The sequence below is a fragment of the Jaculus jaculus genome, chromosome 3 (assembly GCF_020740685.1).
Source record: "Jaculus jaculus isolate mJacJac1 chromosome 3, mJacJac1.mat.Y.cur, whole genome shotgun sequence".
Classification (NCBI taxonomy): domain Eukaryota; kingdom Metazoa; phylum Chordata; class Mammalia; order Rodentia; family Dipodidae; genus Jaculus; species Jaculus jaculus.
In genome coordinates, this window is record NC_059104.1 from 28,579,517 (window position 1) to 28,596,330 (window position 16,814).

Here is a 16,814-nt window from a genome sequence, read left to right on the forward strand (position 1 = left end):
GAGCAGTTGGTTCCCCACCATGGCTGTGTGCCACTATTGCACTTGGGTGGGCATCACACCAGGTTATTTGTTGCTAAGTAGGTTAGACCATGAGTTGCTTGAAATATATCTTTCACTAGTCTATTCTTCTAGTATATAACAGTCTACTAATTACTTATGAGGGCGATTTTTCTTTAATTAAATGCAGATTCATATTTATTTGTTTCCTTCTAATTGTCTCTCTGGGACATTTTCTAAGATGTTCAATGTGTAAACATTGTGGTACTTCCTGTATTTGAGTTGCTTAGATTTTTCATATGTCAGACGTGTCCTTAGAGGAGCTTTTCATTTTTTCCCTCCTATCAGCCTCCTTTGTTTAGTGTGTTCTGGAGAGACTCCACCTTATGAGGTAATGTTTTTCTCTACCTGTTTCTCTCTCTCTCTCTCTGGGGAAAACACTTTGCCCTGTGACATTAGTTTGCTACTTTAGCTAATAAAAATTGCTATATTTTGTTATGGAGGGATTGCTTAGTGGTTAAGGCATTTGCCTGCAAAGTAAAGGACCCAGTTTGGATTCCCAAGGTCCCATGTTAGCCAGATGTACAAGGGGGCGCACATGTCTGGAGTGCGTTTGCAGGGGCTAGAGGCCCTGGTGCGCCCATTCTCTCACTCTCTCTCTCCCTCTTTCTCTGTCAAATAAGTGAATAAATAAATAAATGGAAATATTAAAAAAATTGCTATATTTCATTTTAAGCATTTCAGTGATTTGAGCATAGAATAATTAGCTCCAAGATTCCTACATACAAGAGAAAATTTCCATGTGTTTTTATCCATTTCCTCATTATCTATGGAATTCTAATATTTAGCTTATTTAGAAAATGATTTAAAATAAACCAAATCAGTAATTGTCTATTTAGCTTACTTAGAAAATTATTTAAAAATAAACCAAATCTGTAATTGTCTACAAAGTTATCTCTGACTATCTCAAGTAGAGCTCATCAGGGTTTTAGAATTGAACAGTTTTTCTTACTGTTCCATTTATCACTTTAAAACAAAAACATTTGGCTTAAATAAAGGCCTACATAATGCTTTAAACTACAAGTTTGCTTCAAATTTATTTATAGCAAATAAATTTTCAAAATGAGATTTAAATAAATTATTGTTTCAAGCTTTGTTCATATTATGCATGGAAATGTATCACTGCACTAGGTAAAATTCATCAAACATTTCCTTTCCTAGTATATTAGTTCTACACTGAGGTAATAAGACACAAGGTGACTAACTTATAAATGTTTTATTTAGTTCATCATTTTGAAGTTTGTATCGCATAAAGCACCAGGGTCTTCCATGGATTTATCCCATGATATGAAAAGCATATCATTACAGGTGTGCATGGGAGAATCCAGAATCACATTATGAGCCAGGAAACAAATAACACCTGAGTGAGTGGCATCCCACAACTCACTTTGCTGGGCCTGAGTACCTACATCTAACAACCTCCTTAGAGTTTATTCAGATGCTCCAATACCACCATGAAGTTTGTTCAGGCCTCACAGGACCATATGAGTTAACAAGTCTCTGCATTTGAACCATTGATGTACGTAGATCCAAACCATATAATTCCTTAAGGAGAAAAATGTGTTTTATTTTAAAATCAGAAAAGAAAGGAAGAAAAGCTTACCTTAGAATGGTTCACCTCATGGTTTATTTGCTTTATGACTTAATTAAGCAATTTATGTTCAGTACAAATTGACCTTGATGTTGAATTGCAATCTTTCCTCAGGCTGGTGATACGTGATATGATGCTCTTTAAAGATGCTTGACAGCGGCACTTCAACTACAGTTACCAGTCAACAGTGTGATGGAAACGTTAACAGTAAGACCTATATAACATACTGTGTTCCCTGGATACAACCTATGGATATAAGCTGCACATTTGAGTAATATTATTTTTCCACTAATAATGGGCTTAAAAACACATAAACCTCATTTACTTAATGAAATATATGAGCAAGGAATGCACAGTGGAAAAGTAAGTAACTAGATATGTGCATACATTTTTAAATAATGTGTTGAAAGATAGTGTTTGCTTCCTGTTTTTTAAAAAAAATTAATATGTGCAGCAAATTGGATAAAGCACTTCCATACAAAAATAAGCACTCAGGATGGTTTTACAGAGAGCTGCTTATCACACTCACCTAAAACAAATAAACACTTAATTTTGGGTCACCAACCATCATTTAAATACTGGGCACGTATGGCAAACTATCTTAAAACTCAGAATTTGTGAGATAAAAATAGCAGATCTCCAGGGTAAGCTGGCTATCTAGTCTAATCAAATTGAAAAACCCTGGGTTTCAATGGGAGACCCTTACCCAGTACACCAATTAGAAAAATATTGAGGAAAGATATCTGATATTGACCTCTGGCCTATCCATGTAAACATACATACTTTTATGGTGTATGCATATGCACACAAACAGGTGAACATATGTATGTGAAAATGCATGTACTCATGTATATCACATACACAAACTTGAATTTCCGGATGTTGTTTTTTTTAAATTTATTTAATATAAAATTTAACTTGAATGCTATTTGCTCATAATAATACCCCACTACTTTCTTTTGTCCTTATCTCATTCCTTCCACTTATCTCCTTCCTTCCACCTAGGACTTCTTCTACTGTGATTATTCTTTTTGTCTGTCCTCCTTATCATCCGTTTTGAAATGTTGACTAGCTTTATAATGTAGAGGTTTTATGGAGGCAGTGACAGCCACTGTGAGGTCATGAAGGAAGGGCAACTTCATCACCTAAAAACACTGTGCTCTTCCTTTTCCTCTGGTTCTCACTCTCATTCTTCTCCCTCTTGTCCAATGTTCCCTGAGCCTTAGAAGGCATAGCTGTGTCTTTAAGTGCTTAATACTAACCAGTCAGTTACTCTCAGTACATTGGAAAGTTTTGAGTCATTCAAGTAGTCACTGTCATTTGCAAAAAGAACTTTATCTGACCAAAGTCAGAACAACACTAACCTATTTGCATCAATATAAATATTATAGGACAGTTTGATGGACACAGTATCTCATTTTAGTCAATCAACAGTAGTAGCTTGCTCTTGACCATCCCGGCCAAAGGTTTTACACTAGATGCTCAGTACTGGGCATGAATTCTCTCCATTAGCATGGGTCCCAAATCCAGTCAGAGAGCAACTGGTTATACCCATAAGATTTACGTTCCTGTTACACCAGTGGGCACCTCTTTGAATATCCACACTTGGGTAAGCCTATTGATGACTTCTGTCCCCTAGCAGGCTACAAAGCATTTTTCAGCACTATAACCACTAGCCCAGAGGGAGGAGAATTCTTGCTTCACCTAATTAGCAACAAATAACCTGGTGTGATGCCCAGCTTGTTTTTTAAGTGTCCTGTTACTGACATGTGCGGTATCAGGCATGTTTTGATGAAGTAAGCATAACACAAAATTAAATATAAATAATAAATTTAAATATATTCTCAAGGAAAAATGTTTTACAACTACAAATTCCTTGGCTACTTATCAGCAAAAGAATATCCATTTTATTTGTCAAACTACAGAAATACCCTGTTCTATGGAAAAGCAACCTCAATTCAAATGTCAAAGTACATATGATGGACGTTTTTCACAAAATGTCACAGTAAGTATTACTTTATGTATTAAGCTAATTGTTAATTATTTATGCTAATTGGCCATCTTATAAACGTGAAAATATTTGCTCCCCAACTGTGGTGACCTTGCTAAGACAGAAAAAAACAACTAGGAAAATTCCATGTCACATTATAATGTGCTACTTCTAAGAAATATTGTAAATGGTATCTTTTGCCTGCCCCTTTGAAATTCCTAGGATGCAGAAAAGTGACAACTAAATGTACTGACTAAAACTTCCATTTAATAGAGGATATAGACTAACATACTTTATGCATATATTTAACTATATTATACAGGTGCCAACAAAATGAATCATATGCGTTAACAAAAATACTTGTTCCTATAGTTCCACCTTTGTCACTAAAGCACTTTGTTATAGGAACTATTAATTAATGTACCAATACACAGGCTGGTCACTGGATAACAGTGTTTGCAAATCCCACATTTTATATCCTAGTCACTTCAATTATTAAAGTAGAGAGTCGTTGGCAAATGAACAGTATCAGTCATGTAGCCCTAGGTTCAAATACTCAAATACGCAACTGGGTTATGAAAACAAGCAGCTGTACCAACAAGATAGGCAATCAAATTGACAAAGTATGTCTCTGAATAAATGGAGTATGTGCCACTTGATGAATTTAAATAAGAGTGGAAATGGTGCAACAGGTTGATTTGTTTTATCACAACCATTCAGAGTAGGCAAAGTTTTCCTGGGACAATTATTCATTTACCTCAGTAAGACACACAGATTTATAGGCAGCAGAGTATAAAGAGACATCTGGAAGTCATATAAAAACAAAATGTTTTAATATATGGTTCATTTAGCAAATAAAATTTAATATTAACAAATAATAAAATGATCATTCTAACTTTCTATACAGCTATCTTTCCAGCCCCTATTTCTTTTAATTTTGAAAGTTCATTCATGACTAATTTTTATTCATGAGATCACCTTTTGATGTACACTTTTGACAAATAAAGCTGTTATGAATATCAATAAGAAATTTTGTGGGTAAACACATATAATTTTATTGGAGTAGATCCCTAGGAATAGAAAGGCAGGATAGTTAGGCAACAGGGGGAGATACAAATTTTTGAAAGAAATTATCAACTATTCTTAAAGTTTGGGAGAATGTAGTATCCAAAATCAAGGCACCTTCAGACATGGTATCTGGGAGGAGACCTGCCTCAGACTTAATGGGAGCCATCTTCTCATAGTACTCCCACACTTCAGGAGCATAGAGAAAGGAAGCAAACTATTGACTCTCTTCTGCTTCTTTTTGGAAGGACACTAGTTCTATTCTGGGTTTTCTACTCATGGACTATTGAGCTATTACTCTCCAAGGACCTTCCTCAAAATACCATCATTTTATGGATCTAACATTTAAATTTTGGAGGGAAGATCTCAGTCCAGAGCATCAAGCTACCTGTGTGTCTGGACCCTCATGCTTTATTTTCTAATTGAGGGAACCTACAAGTCATCATTGCACTTCCTTGCCGCTGAACAGCAATCTAAATGCATTTTCAAATTTAATTTGTCCAGTTATATAATGCCTTAGTCAGCAGGGCCTTTCACTGTTTGGTTACTCCATTAAAATGAGAAGTTCCATATTGTATCTATGCTCTTTTGTAAACTAATCGACCATGGATCTCTGTTTAAAACACAAAAGAGAAGAAAAGTGTGCTCATAGGGCATCCAATTGTGAACACACTAGAAATGCTTAATGGTCCAAAAGGAGAAAATACCTGAGATTAATAATGCTAGTGTAGATTAATTAATTAATGTAAAGGAGGATGAAAGAGGCATCAAATAATGCTCAGCAAAAACATCAGCAACATTTGCATTATCATTTATGTTTTACAATCAAGGAAGGTCATTTATTCTATATAAACCATAAATTCCTCAAGTGTAAAATTGTGATGAAAATAATGTTCACCTCATAGAGCGTTTTGGAGTGAATTATGTGAGTTAACATGAAAAAAGCATGGCATATTGCATTTGCTCAATACACTGAACTTTCCCTTTATCTGTCATAAAGATTATGGCAGCATGGGGGAAGAAATATCATTTAAGCCATTTTGCTGAAGGGAAAACTTAGATTGAACAAGCATTCAAGCTCAAGTTGAAATTCTCAACAGAAAATTGCAGGAGCACATTTAGAGAGTGGGGAAAATAAGGAAAGTAAAACTACATTTCAAACGTTATCTTTCAGAAAAGAACCCTTGCTCCCAGTATGTAACATTTTGATGAATGCTGGAGGGACTTGGAACTCTGCAGTAGAAGCTCAAAAATGTTGGTTGCCTATTTCTGCTGGATATTTTCAAACTAGTGTTAACATTTTCTCTATTGAAGTGCTCTAGTAAAAATAGAACCAGTCACCTTTCCTTTCTGTGTATGTCTCATTCCTCTTATATTATTTGGCATGCTAATTCTCACTTCAATAAGCACTTGATTTCTGATAACTGGAATTGTTTTTCTCATTCCTAACAAATCTGGTTCAATGTCCAATTTTACAACACTATTTTGAAATTGTCTTCTCTTCATTCATCCCATTTGCAATGCATTATATTTTAAGGTCTGGAGATATTGGTAGACTAGGTGCCTAGTGTTCAAAAGTCCCTGCTTTCAGTTTCCAATACGGAAAATATCTCCTTTCTATTCTTGAAGCTCTAGGGCATAGTATGCAAATTCAATCATTGAAAACATAATGAGTAAGGTGGCAATTATCAGATGAAAAATGCCTTAGTGGAATAAGACCAAAGTGTTTACAATTCCTTTGGATTTTCCCCCAACCCACCAGTGGCTCAATAAATTAATATACTTATGAAGGCTGAGACAATTGTTCTATGAAGTCCTCTAGAAGAATCAAAGGATTTCTCATTTCTCTCATTCTAGAAATAAACTTGAAAGACCATTCAGAGATCAGACAGTGAAGCTACATATGAATGTTAATGGCTATATGACCTGGTAGATTTCCTATTCTTTTTTTAAAATTATTTTTATTTATTTATTTGAGAGCTACAGACAGACAGAGAAAGAGGCATAGAAAGAGAGAGAGAATAGGCGCGCCAGGGATAGGCGCGCCAGGGCCTCCAGCCACTGCAAAAGAACTCCAGATGCATGTGCCCCCTTGTGCATCTGGCTAACTTGGGTCCTGGGGAACTGAGCCTCGAACTGGGGTCCTTAGGCTTCACAGGCAAGCGCTTAACCGCTAAGCCATCTCTCCAGCCCAGATTTACTCTTCTTAAATGAGATGTGACTGAGTTACAATGATATCATTGCCATCTGATAGAAAATTACTTTCTGGCTGGAATGATGGCTTAGCAAGTGGTTAAGGGACTTGACTGTAAAGCCAAAGTACCCAGTTTTGTTTTTCCTGGAACAATTTAAGCCAGATGCACAAGAGGGCACATGTGTCTGGAGTTTGTTTGCAATGGTTGAAGACCTCTTAAGTACCCAGTCCCTATCTGCTTCTCTTGTTTTCTCAAACCTCAGATATCCAAGAATATTCTCAGCAAATGGAACACCTCTGGAGGCATCACCATGTCTGATCTAAGTCTATATTGCAAAGCCATAGTAACAAAAAACAGTACTGGCAAAAAAAAATAAAAATAAAAACAGAAATATAGACTGATGGAACAGAATTGAGGATCTGGTTTAGGTCAAATAACTACATCTACTTGATCTTTGACAAAGATGCTAATTATGTGGACTGGAGAAAAGGCATCATTTTCAACAAATAGTTCTGGGCAAACTAGATAACCATATGCAGAAAAATGATACTAGACCCACATGTCTCACCATACACAAAAATCAAGTCCAAATGGATCAAAGATCTCAATAGAAGGCCAGAGATTCTGCTAACCGGGAAGAAAAATATGAGGAACTTCCACGCATATAGGATTGAGAGAAGACTTCCTTAACAAAGCCCCAATTTAAACAATCATTCAACCATTGGGATCTCTTGAAGCTCAAAAGTTTTTCACAGACAAATATATGATAAGAAGAGCTACCCACAGAATGGGAGAAAAATTTTACTGGGTATAAAACTGACAGAGAACTAATTTTTAGAATCTACAAAGGACTCAAAAACCTAAACAATAAAAAAAAAAAATCAAGCAATCTCCTCACAAAGTAGGGCAGAGAACTGAATAGGGAGTTCTCAGAGGAAGAAATACAAATGGCAAACACACACTTAATAAAATGTTCAACATCCCTAACAATCAGGGAAATGCAAATTAAAACAAGTATGAAGAAAAGAGGAAAAAAACAACTATGAGATTCCATCTTACCCCAGTAATGATAGTAAACGCTAAAAAATCAAATGAAAACAAATCTTGGCAAGGATATGGAAAATAGGAACCCTTATTCACTGTTGGTGAGAATTTAAACTGGTACAACTACTATGGAAAGCAATATAGAGACTCCTAAACAGGTTGACTATAGAATTACCAACAGAGCCAGTTAATCCCTTACTGGATATTTGTTCAACTATGTTTATAGCTGCTCAATTCATAGCTAAGAACTGGGATAAACCCAGGTGATCATCACTGGAAGAATGGATAACCAAGATGTAGTATATCTACACAATGGAATTCTACTCAGCAATTAGACAAAAATGGCACAATGAAATTTGGAGAAAAATGGTCAAACCTGGAGCAGATCATACTCAGAAAACTCATCCAAAGATAATTGTTGCATGGCCTCACTCATCTGTGGCTCCTAACGTGGATCAGTCCAAGATGCTGACATACCTAATAGGAATCTCAAGAAATAGATAATAAAGAGGATGGGGCTGAAGGGCGTGTGTGTGGCGGGGGGGTGGGCACAAATTGAACCCAAATACAACTGGTACCATAAAATCTTATATCCAGAAAGACAGGCAATAAGGTTGAACCTTCATCTGGTCCTTAGAGGAAACACGTGAATCAAAGGACCTTGGAGACAGTATGGTGAAGACTAACCTTAATGTCCTCCTGTTTCTGTTTTGCTTTCTTTCCTCTCTATATTTTCTTTCTTTATCTTCTTTCTTTTCCCTTGGTGCTGGTCTGTAACAAACAGTACCTGGGTGCAATTAACACTCCCAATTAGATGTTGATCAAAGAGGTCTACAAGAGTTCACAAAAGAAGACAGACCTCTGCCAGAGTACATGATTACCCACCAGAGTTTAGTGGTAAGTCTCTACTGCTGAAGACACCATATGCTATTTGTGCAGAACATGGAGAGACCTGGCTTGAATCTGGAAGAGAGACAGTTCTCAGGAAGTTATCCAGTATAGTGATAGAAGGTGCTAAATGAGCTACTTGGGGAAGGTGGACAACATCTGTCCAAGAAACTGAGGGTCTACGCTACACAAAAGCAAGCAGCCTGATGTGATGCTCAGACAAGTTCAATAGTGGCACACAGCCATGGTGGGTAACCATCTGCTCTTGATTAGCTAAGAAATCTTTTCAGTGGAAAGGAACCCATATCTGGACCTGGGAAACAAGTCAGAATTGTACCCAGATAATGACTTTGCTCTCCCATATCAAGCTTCTACCAATCTTGGGAGACAAGAAGGCCTATTCCCATTAAATTCTCTCTAAACTAACAATGTTTATCCCATTTAACCTCTGTTGATTTCACTCTCTACTGGAGAATCTGATTCTTTTTATCAGATGGACACAGGAGAGAAATGGCCCATCAGACATCACCAGGGCCCCAGCTGAAACCATAGAGGAATTGGGGAAATGAACAAGAGTGCTGCTTTCTCAGTGAAGGTAATATCAGCATAAGAGTGAAGGAGATCGATACTGAGGACAGTCAACTCTTTTGCAACCAGAGATACAGTTCCTAAGAGTGCATCACTAAAGTAGATATAAAATGAATCCAACATGGCTCAGGGAATTTTGTGGAAGAAGGGGTGGAAAGATTATTCGAGCCACAAGTTGGGATATTATGTATAGAGACATTGCCTCTTCCCCATAACTGATGGCTACCCCCACAGTGTATGATCTCCAATCCCCATGGGGATAACTGGCATCCCCAGTGAGGAGAGTCCTGTGGAGCAGGAGGGGGGCGTCAGGGATGAGGGTAAGGATGGTACCACCATGTGTTCTTTACAAACTGAGTATGTCAGTAACTAATAAAAATGATAGTAATTTAAAAAATAATGTTACTTTCCTTAGTATAATGTTTCCATAAAATTCATTAAACAGAAATTTCCTCATCAGCAAAAATAATTCATTTGAATTTAATAAAATCTATAAAAATAATACAGACACCTATTGCCTTGGACTCAAGAGGGAAGACAAGAGCATTGGTCACACACAGATGATAAACAGAGCTTAATAAATTTATGTATCTATCTAAAGTAATACCAGTGGAGACAACATCTTCAGCTAATTTCAGCAAGAAGGGGATTCCGAGGCTTTCTCTGCAAGAAGTCATACGAAATACATGTTGAAGTCATGCAATTCTCAGCATGAATAGTTGAGCACTATAAAACATTTATATTATTAGTTGTCTGTGCTAGTCACACTTGGGCAGGAAGGGTGCTGCTGTGGCCCATTTGCCTCATCTTTAATGTGGGTGGGGGGGAGTGCAATATTGTTTTCTATAAATTCTTGTGCCCTCTCTTAACCTCCTCACTCTTCTGTGAATAAAATTTCTTGATTTTTCAAAAGTCAAATTGGCAATTGCTCCTAGATATTAGCCACACCATATCCTTGTCATAGGTCAATAACCTAATATAAAAGTGTTCACAACTCGTGCTCCCAGAAATGGAATCTATTTTCTATATATCTATTTTCTGTATATCTATTAATTATCATCTACACTTGTATCATCTATCTATCTATCTATCTATCTATCTATCTATCTATCATCCATCTATTTATCTATCATCTACCCTTTTATCATATTTCATCTATCTATCTATATCTTTCTATCTAATCTATCTTCTATGGGCCATATATCTTTATGTCTTTACCTCAGATGCAGCCAACATCAGAGTTGTTTCCCTAAGGGAAAGACTACTGTCCCAAAGGCTAAACAGAATGATTATGAGTATTGTTCCACTTGGCTTCAGAGAAGAAAATGGAGATTATCTTCACAGGAAAGATCAAACAAAAAAAGGAGAAGAAGAAGAAGAAAAACTAGGACCTACCATATTAGACTGACAGCACCTAAATCCTTGGTTTTATTAATTTAAAAAAATTGTTCAGTTTTTATTTATTTATTTATTTGAGAGTGACAGGTAGACATAGAAAGGGAATTTATCAGAAGAGGCACAATTTAGAGGCCATCCAGAGCATTGATCTCCCCCCCCCCACACCCAAATGACAAACTACTACTCTCACAATTCAAACCCCACAGTACCATGGGGAATATCAGCAATACTACAAAGGAAAAATCTCAGCAGGATAGGGGCAGGGAGGAAAGAACAGATGATACCAACATATGATGTGTCCACACTAAGTAATTCTTAATAAAAACAACAAAAAAAGAAAGAAAAGTGTTTCCTTCTGTGATAGAGATTCCTAACTAGAACTGAGACATTAGATATTTATACCACTCTCTGTGATCATAAAAGTTTTATTGACAGAAATTTGAGTATTTATTAACGGTCATTGTTAACACATGTGGGTGAGTGCATGCATCCTATGACTGATTATGATTATGTGTGGTAACATGCATAGTGCTTCAGATTTCTAGGCAACATTACACCAAGGTATCTATTTTGGAGTAGTTATAACTGAAACAGAGAATCTTACTTCCTTATGTTAATATGTAGGAATCTTACTATTTACTTTTTTTATTATTTTTATTTATTTACTTGAGAGCGGCAGACAAAGGAAAGAGATGGGGGAGGGAGGGAGGGAGGAAGGGAGGGAGGGAGGGAGGGAGGGAGAATGGGCGCACCAGGGCCTCCAGCCACTGCACACGAACTCCAGATGATGCGCCTCTTTGTGCATCTGGCTAATGTGGGTCCTGGGGAAATCAAGTTTCGGACTGAGGTCCTTAGTCTTCACAGGCAAGCACTTAACCACTAAGCAGTCTCTCCAGCCTGAGAATTACATTTTTTAAAGGACATATTTTATCAGTGTATGAGACCGCAGCAGCTGGGCTGGGCTCACAGACTTCTATTCTTCGCTTCTGCCCCTCAGGTACTAGCAGCAAATCCATCCTTGATACGTTTTCTGGAATGTATTCTAGGACCGGATACCCATCGCTTCTTCTAGAGGACAGGTCACTGTGTGATTTCCAAGACTCCATTAGCGTATTGACAGGAGGAAAGGAACTCAGGTGTTGGAAAGACTGGTCTCTTGGTGATCGTGATAAAGATATTGTACCTTGAGCACCAATCCTGTAGTGAAAGGACTGACCACTCGAATTCACACCAACAATGGCTGATGAAGGGATACTGGCCTCGGGATAATAGCTCCCATCATCTGGTTCTTGCTTAATCCCCAGTGGGAATCCAGCGCCTTCACAGTTACCATCAAAGTCCGGTACAGGTGGTCCTAAGATTCCTGACAGGGAATAATAGTCTTTGTCATCCATAAAGGAAAAATACGAGCCATCCATGAATGGAAACGGGTTTACTGGTGGGTTCCCTTTAAAAGAGGCACCTGAACACGAGTGCTTGGTTGACTCTTGCTTTATTGGTACTGAGAATGGAGAACTGGGATTCATTTTGCTATTTCCCCCTAGACACGAGCTGCTGAAAACTCCATCTGGTTCTGGTTTTATGTACTGGACAATGTTGAGGTGGCCAGTCACACCGTTTGAGATGGCATTCTCGACTTCCTCAGTCTTGGGGAAAGGGACTGCGGGAGCACCGTTCTCGTGGGTGTCTGGACTGGATACCACATCGCGGCTGGCACTGGCTCCAGCAGAGGAGCCAGAAGGAGCATAGTTGAAAGCATTGCCCATGGGGCTGCAGATGGACCCCACAGTGCTGGCTGTGGGGCTGGAAAGCGTGGATCTGTTGTTAGTGTTGGAAGGGCTGGACACAGAGCACCTTGAGTTGTTGACATTTGCCGGGCTGGACACAGAGGAGCTCAGCATGACGTTGTTGGGACTGGAGACTGGAGATTTGACGCTGCAATGACTTGGCGGGCTGGAAATTGGGGACTTCATGCTGCTTAAGGGGCTCGAAAGAGGGGAGCCCATATTGCTAGCATGTGCGGGGCTGTGCGACCGGGAGCCTCGGGTTTCGATGTTAGGGGAGCATGTCAGAGGGGTCCCTTGAGTGATGGGGCTGTGCACTGGGAAATTGCCAAAGCTGGCTGTGGTAGAGGAGACGGAGTTGATGCCAGCAGGGCTGCACACCGAAGATGCCATGTTAAGAGGGCTGCAGACCGAGGGACTCTTCTCATGACATACGATGGGGCTCTTCACAACGGCACGCATGACCCCACCATTCACGGAGCATCCGGAGTCAGGCATGAAGGGCCTCAAAGGCCTGCTCACACCACTCAGAGATGAAGGCCGATGGCCATTCTCTTTATAGAATTTCACCAGCTGCTCCATGTTTTGGTAAATCTTGGCTGGGCTGATGCTTCCTTGTTGGTTCTGTTGATCATAAGTGTACTCAGCATCTCTGATAGAATCCATGTATAAACCCATGGATTCGGCCACAGTGGTCGAGAGTTCTTTAGATTCCAGCTCCGTTTTAACATCAGATGTTACAATTCCAGACCGACTGCTGTCTTGCTGCAGACAGGGGAATAGTTCGTGTTTTTCTTTACTGTTTCCTTGAGTACTGTTGTTCGGAATAGCACCGGAAACACAGTTTACGTCGACAATCTCCATGTACTTATTCTCATCAGTCCTCTCTGTAGGCCCCAGAGAAGAAGGTTCTCCAGTCTGAGAAACTTGACCCCCACCGTCTTTCCATATCTGGACCTTCAGGGAGACTATGGTAGCCTTTGGTCTCCATCTCTGCCTGGGCGGCCGGGGGTCCTCCTCTCGCCGCCGTCTACCTGTTGCGGCGCCTGCCAGCGCCACGACACCCCTAGCAGCAGATGGTGATGCCACCCCTCTGCCCCCGCCCCCCCCCCCCCCCCCCCCGCCGCTACATCCAACCACATCCAAGCCAGCGAGGGCCGCTCTTCCCTGCAGCGGGGAGAGACAAGGCAGCAGCGCTCTTGCAGCCAGGTGACAGCACGGGCTCGCTCTGAAGTTGGCTCGCGTCTGCCGGGCCCAATGACACCCCGGGGCGCAGAGGAGCTGAGACGAGGGGTGGGGGGCAGGGCCAGGGCGGGCCAAAGTGGGAGGAGGGAGGGAGGGAGAGAGGGAGGGAAGGGGGGCGGGCGAAAGCCCGGAGAGGGTGGTGGGAGGGGGGGGAGTCGGAATCTTACTATTTAAAAAGTGTGTTGAGCTGGAGAGATTGCTCAGTGGCTAAAGACACTTGCTTTCAAAGCAAAAAGTTCAATTCCACATTACTCAAGTAAAGCCAGCTACACAGATCAGTGCATGTATGTGGAGTTTGGTTGCAGTGGTGGGAGGCCCAGGCCACCTATTTTTCTTTCTTTCTTTCTTTTTCTTCTTGCAAATAATTAAAAATTGAAAATTAAAAAGTGTGGTATTTAGAAACAATTGTGTGCATATGCTGCCTAATTGACAGAAAGCACAAGAACTTCACATCCTGCTACAAGTACACAGCAAGAAATAGCCATGGTAAACTTCTGTTTTAGGATACTGTTTGCCAAATCCATTTGAAAGTAATTGTGAATTTGCATATTCCTATATATGTTGTGATTTCTTCAAGGAAAGTGCAAGAGATTCACAAGTAGCTGCTGCTCTTGTGGCACTAGGGCCTTTAAGATACACAAAATTCGTGCATCATTTAAACTTAAATTACTGTGTAATTCATGTGTTTTGTAATAAAGTTGACTTAATTCCATGTAAACAGTGAGTATAATTATTCTTCAAGCCATCATATCTATGCCCTGATGTGGATTCTCTTCCTATTGCATTCAGTTCTGTTAGAGTTTGTTCTTCATAGGGATAACCTTGAAAAGTTTAGGTCTTCAGTGGTGATGCTCTACTGATCTGGGCCGTAAATGATGGTACTTGTTTCTCTGCATTGGAATGACAAAGAACACTCATTGGAGCTTAGTCTACTACCCCAAACAGAATACTGTGATCTATCAAAAATTGAACATATTCCTTGTTCATTCATAAGGCTCTCCTATATTTAATATGTTTCCATTATAGAATTACCCTATCTTATGAGACAGTGATGTAGAGGCACTATATAGTTAGTTCAGTAATCTCTATAACATCGTGAAAGACACTCTTTGCTCCCATTTGTGAGCAGTTGCTAATATTTACAGTGTGAGTCCTTGTGACTTAAAAGTAATCATTCATTGTATGTTTTGCTTGAATTTCATAAATATTCCTTGCATTCACATTATATAGTTTGATTTCAGAAGTAGAAATTATAATATGGGATAATTGTATTAAAAAGCAATTAATTTTTCTTCACTGAGGGTACTCGCTTTCATTTATGTTCAAAAATGTGGATCCATTCATAGTCAAAGTGTAGATAGAAAACCTTTGGAATTCAACTTCCAGCATAAGTTATATTGAATATCATCAAAGAGTTGTAAGAAAGATAGAGACAGGGAACTCTAGACATTGGAGCTCTATAGCTGAAGCAGAAGAAGAGCTAGGGACAGAAATTTTGTTGTCAATATATGAAATTCTATTGTTCAGATGATAAGTTGTAGGATCTACCCTAAACTTTACTTACTGTTTAGTAATCTATTTAAGAAGATACCTCAAGCTAAATTCTACAGCATGCAATATTTTTTTTTAATATAAATATGCCTTGAACACATACTTTTGGCTAAAACATGAGTGAAACCCATAAACATAGCTCCACCAAAGTATGGAGCATAGACACTGACAGAAAACTCAAATCAGATATGAACACTTACATTTGTGCCATTTAAGACTAAATAACAGAGATTGAAATCAAAATGAGGGCCAAATAGCAATATCCAAAGGACATTATAAATGTGGTATTCATTTACTTAAATTCCAGTCTAATATTTAAATCGATTTCCTCTGAAAGTTTTTAGTGCTCCACACAATGTCATGGGAGAGTGCTCTAGAAGGGAGACAAGTATCAATGATTGATAAATGCAATCCATCATTTTTATCAATCATTACAGTTGTTTTATTTTGTTCATCATTCTATATCAATGTGTTATTTATTAATCCATAATATCAGCATTTCATTTATTGTAAAAGCACTTTAAGTATAGTAGGTTAAGATCAGCAAATGCACAAACAAGATCCTTTGGTATTTGCTAACATAAGCACTAAAAATGTGAAGTTTATCTGTATTTCTTCATACATTTCTTATGAAATATATTCTAACTTCTCTTCCCAAACTATCAGTAAGTATTCCAAATCATTATCCAGAATTTTAAAACCCTTCAGCTCTTCATATGAAAGCTCATGGCTCCTTCAGGCACTTAAATCAGACTCTAATTATAGTACCCAGAGGTGTGAAATGGATGGGAGTGATACTTCCTCATAAGGAGATGTGCATTCATGCGGAAGGCGTGTCACAGAATTATCAAGAAAACTAGGACTGTCTCACTGTGGAGGAGGTGCTGTGTCTCTCAGGATGAGAAGGTCAGACAGCACTGAGGCATAGCAGAGTCTTGATTTATCATAATGGCTCACAACATGCTTGTTTCAATCCTCGGCGTGGTATAGCTGGAGCTCACCAACTCAGCTGCATAAGCTACTCAAAATGTTAAGAAACCTCCTACCTCTGCCTTCCCAGAACTGGGGTTACAGATGCGTGCCACCATGCCCGAATTCTACCTGCAGATTAGACTCTTGCTTGCTGGCAAATACTCACTGACAGAGCTCTCTGCTTAGTTCAGCAACATCCAGTTATATACCCAATTAAATAAGTATTCAATATGCAAGATGTTCATGTCTGAATGATTATAGAAATAAAACTCAGATATAATTATTCACCCAATATAAATAAAGAGATATTAAATGCATAGAATAAAAATAGTCAATAACTCTTTCCCAATACCTGGAGATAAGAGACTGCAGAAAAGTATATGAAATGTCAAATCACTGTTAGCTTATGCATGAAATCGATTTTCATAAAACAAGATAAATGCAAA

General features: G+C 38.8%; 1 protein-coding gene across 1 annotated transcript; it reads right to left on the reverse strand.

Annotated features, from left to right (window-relative positions):
* Positions 1 to 1,718: 1,718 nt before the first annotated feature.
* Positions 1,719 to 13,629, reverse strand: LOC123459405 (mineralocorticoid receptor-like). The gene is given in 3 exon segments (XM_045146021.1): positions 1,719 to 1,816; positions 11,784 to 13,533; positions 13,535 to 13,629. Coding segments are annotated over 3 exon segments (1,905 nt in total). The 5' UTR covers positions 13,592 to 13,629.
* Between the last annotated feature and the right edge of the window lie 3,185 nt (positions 13,630 to 16,814).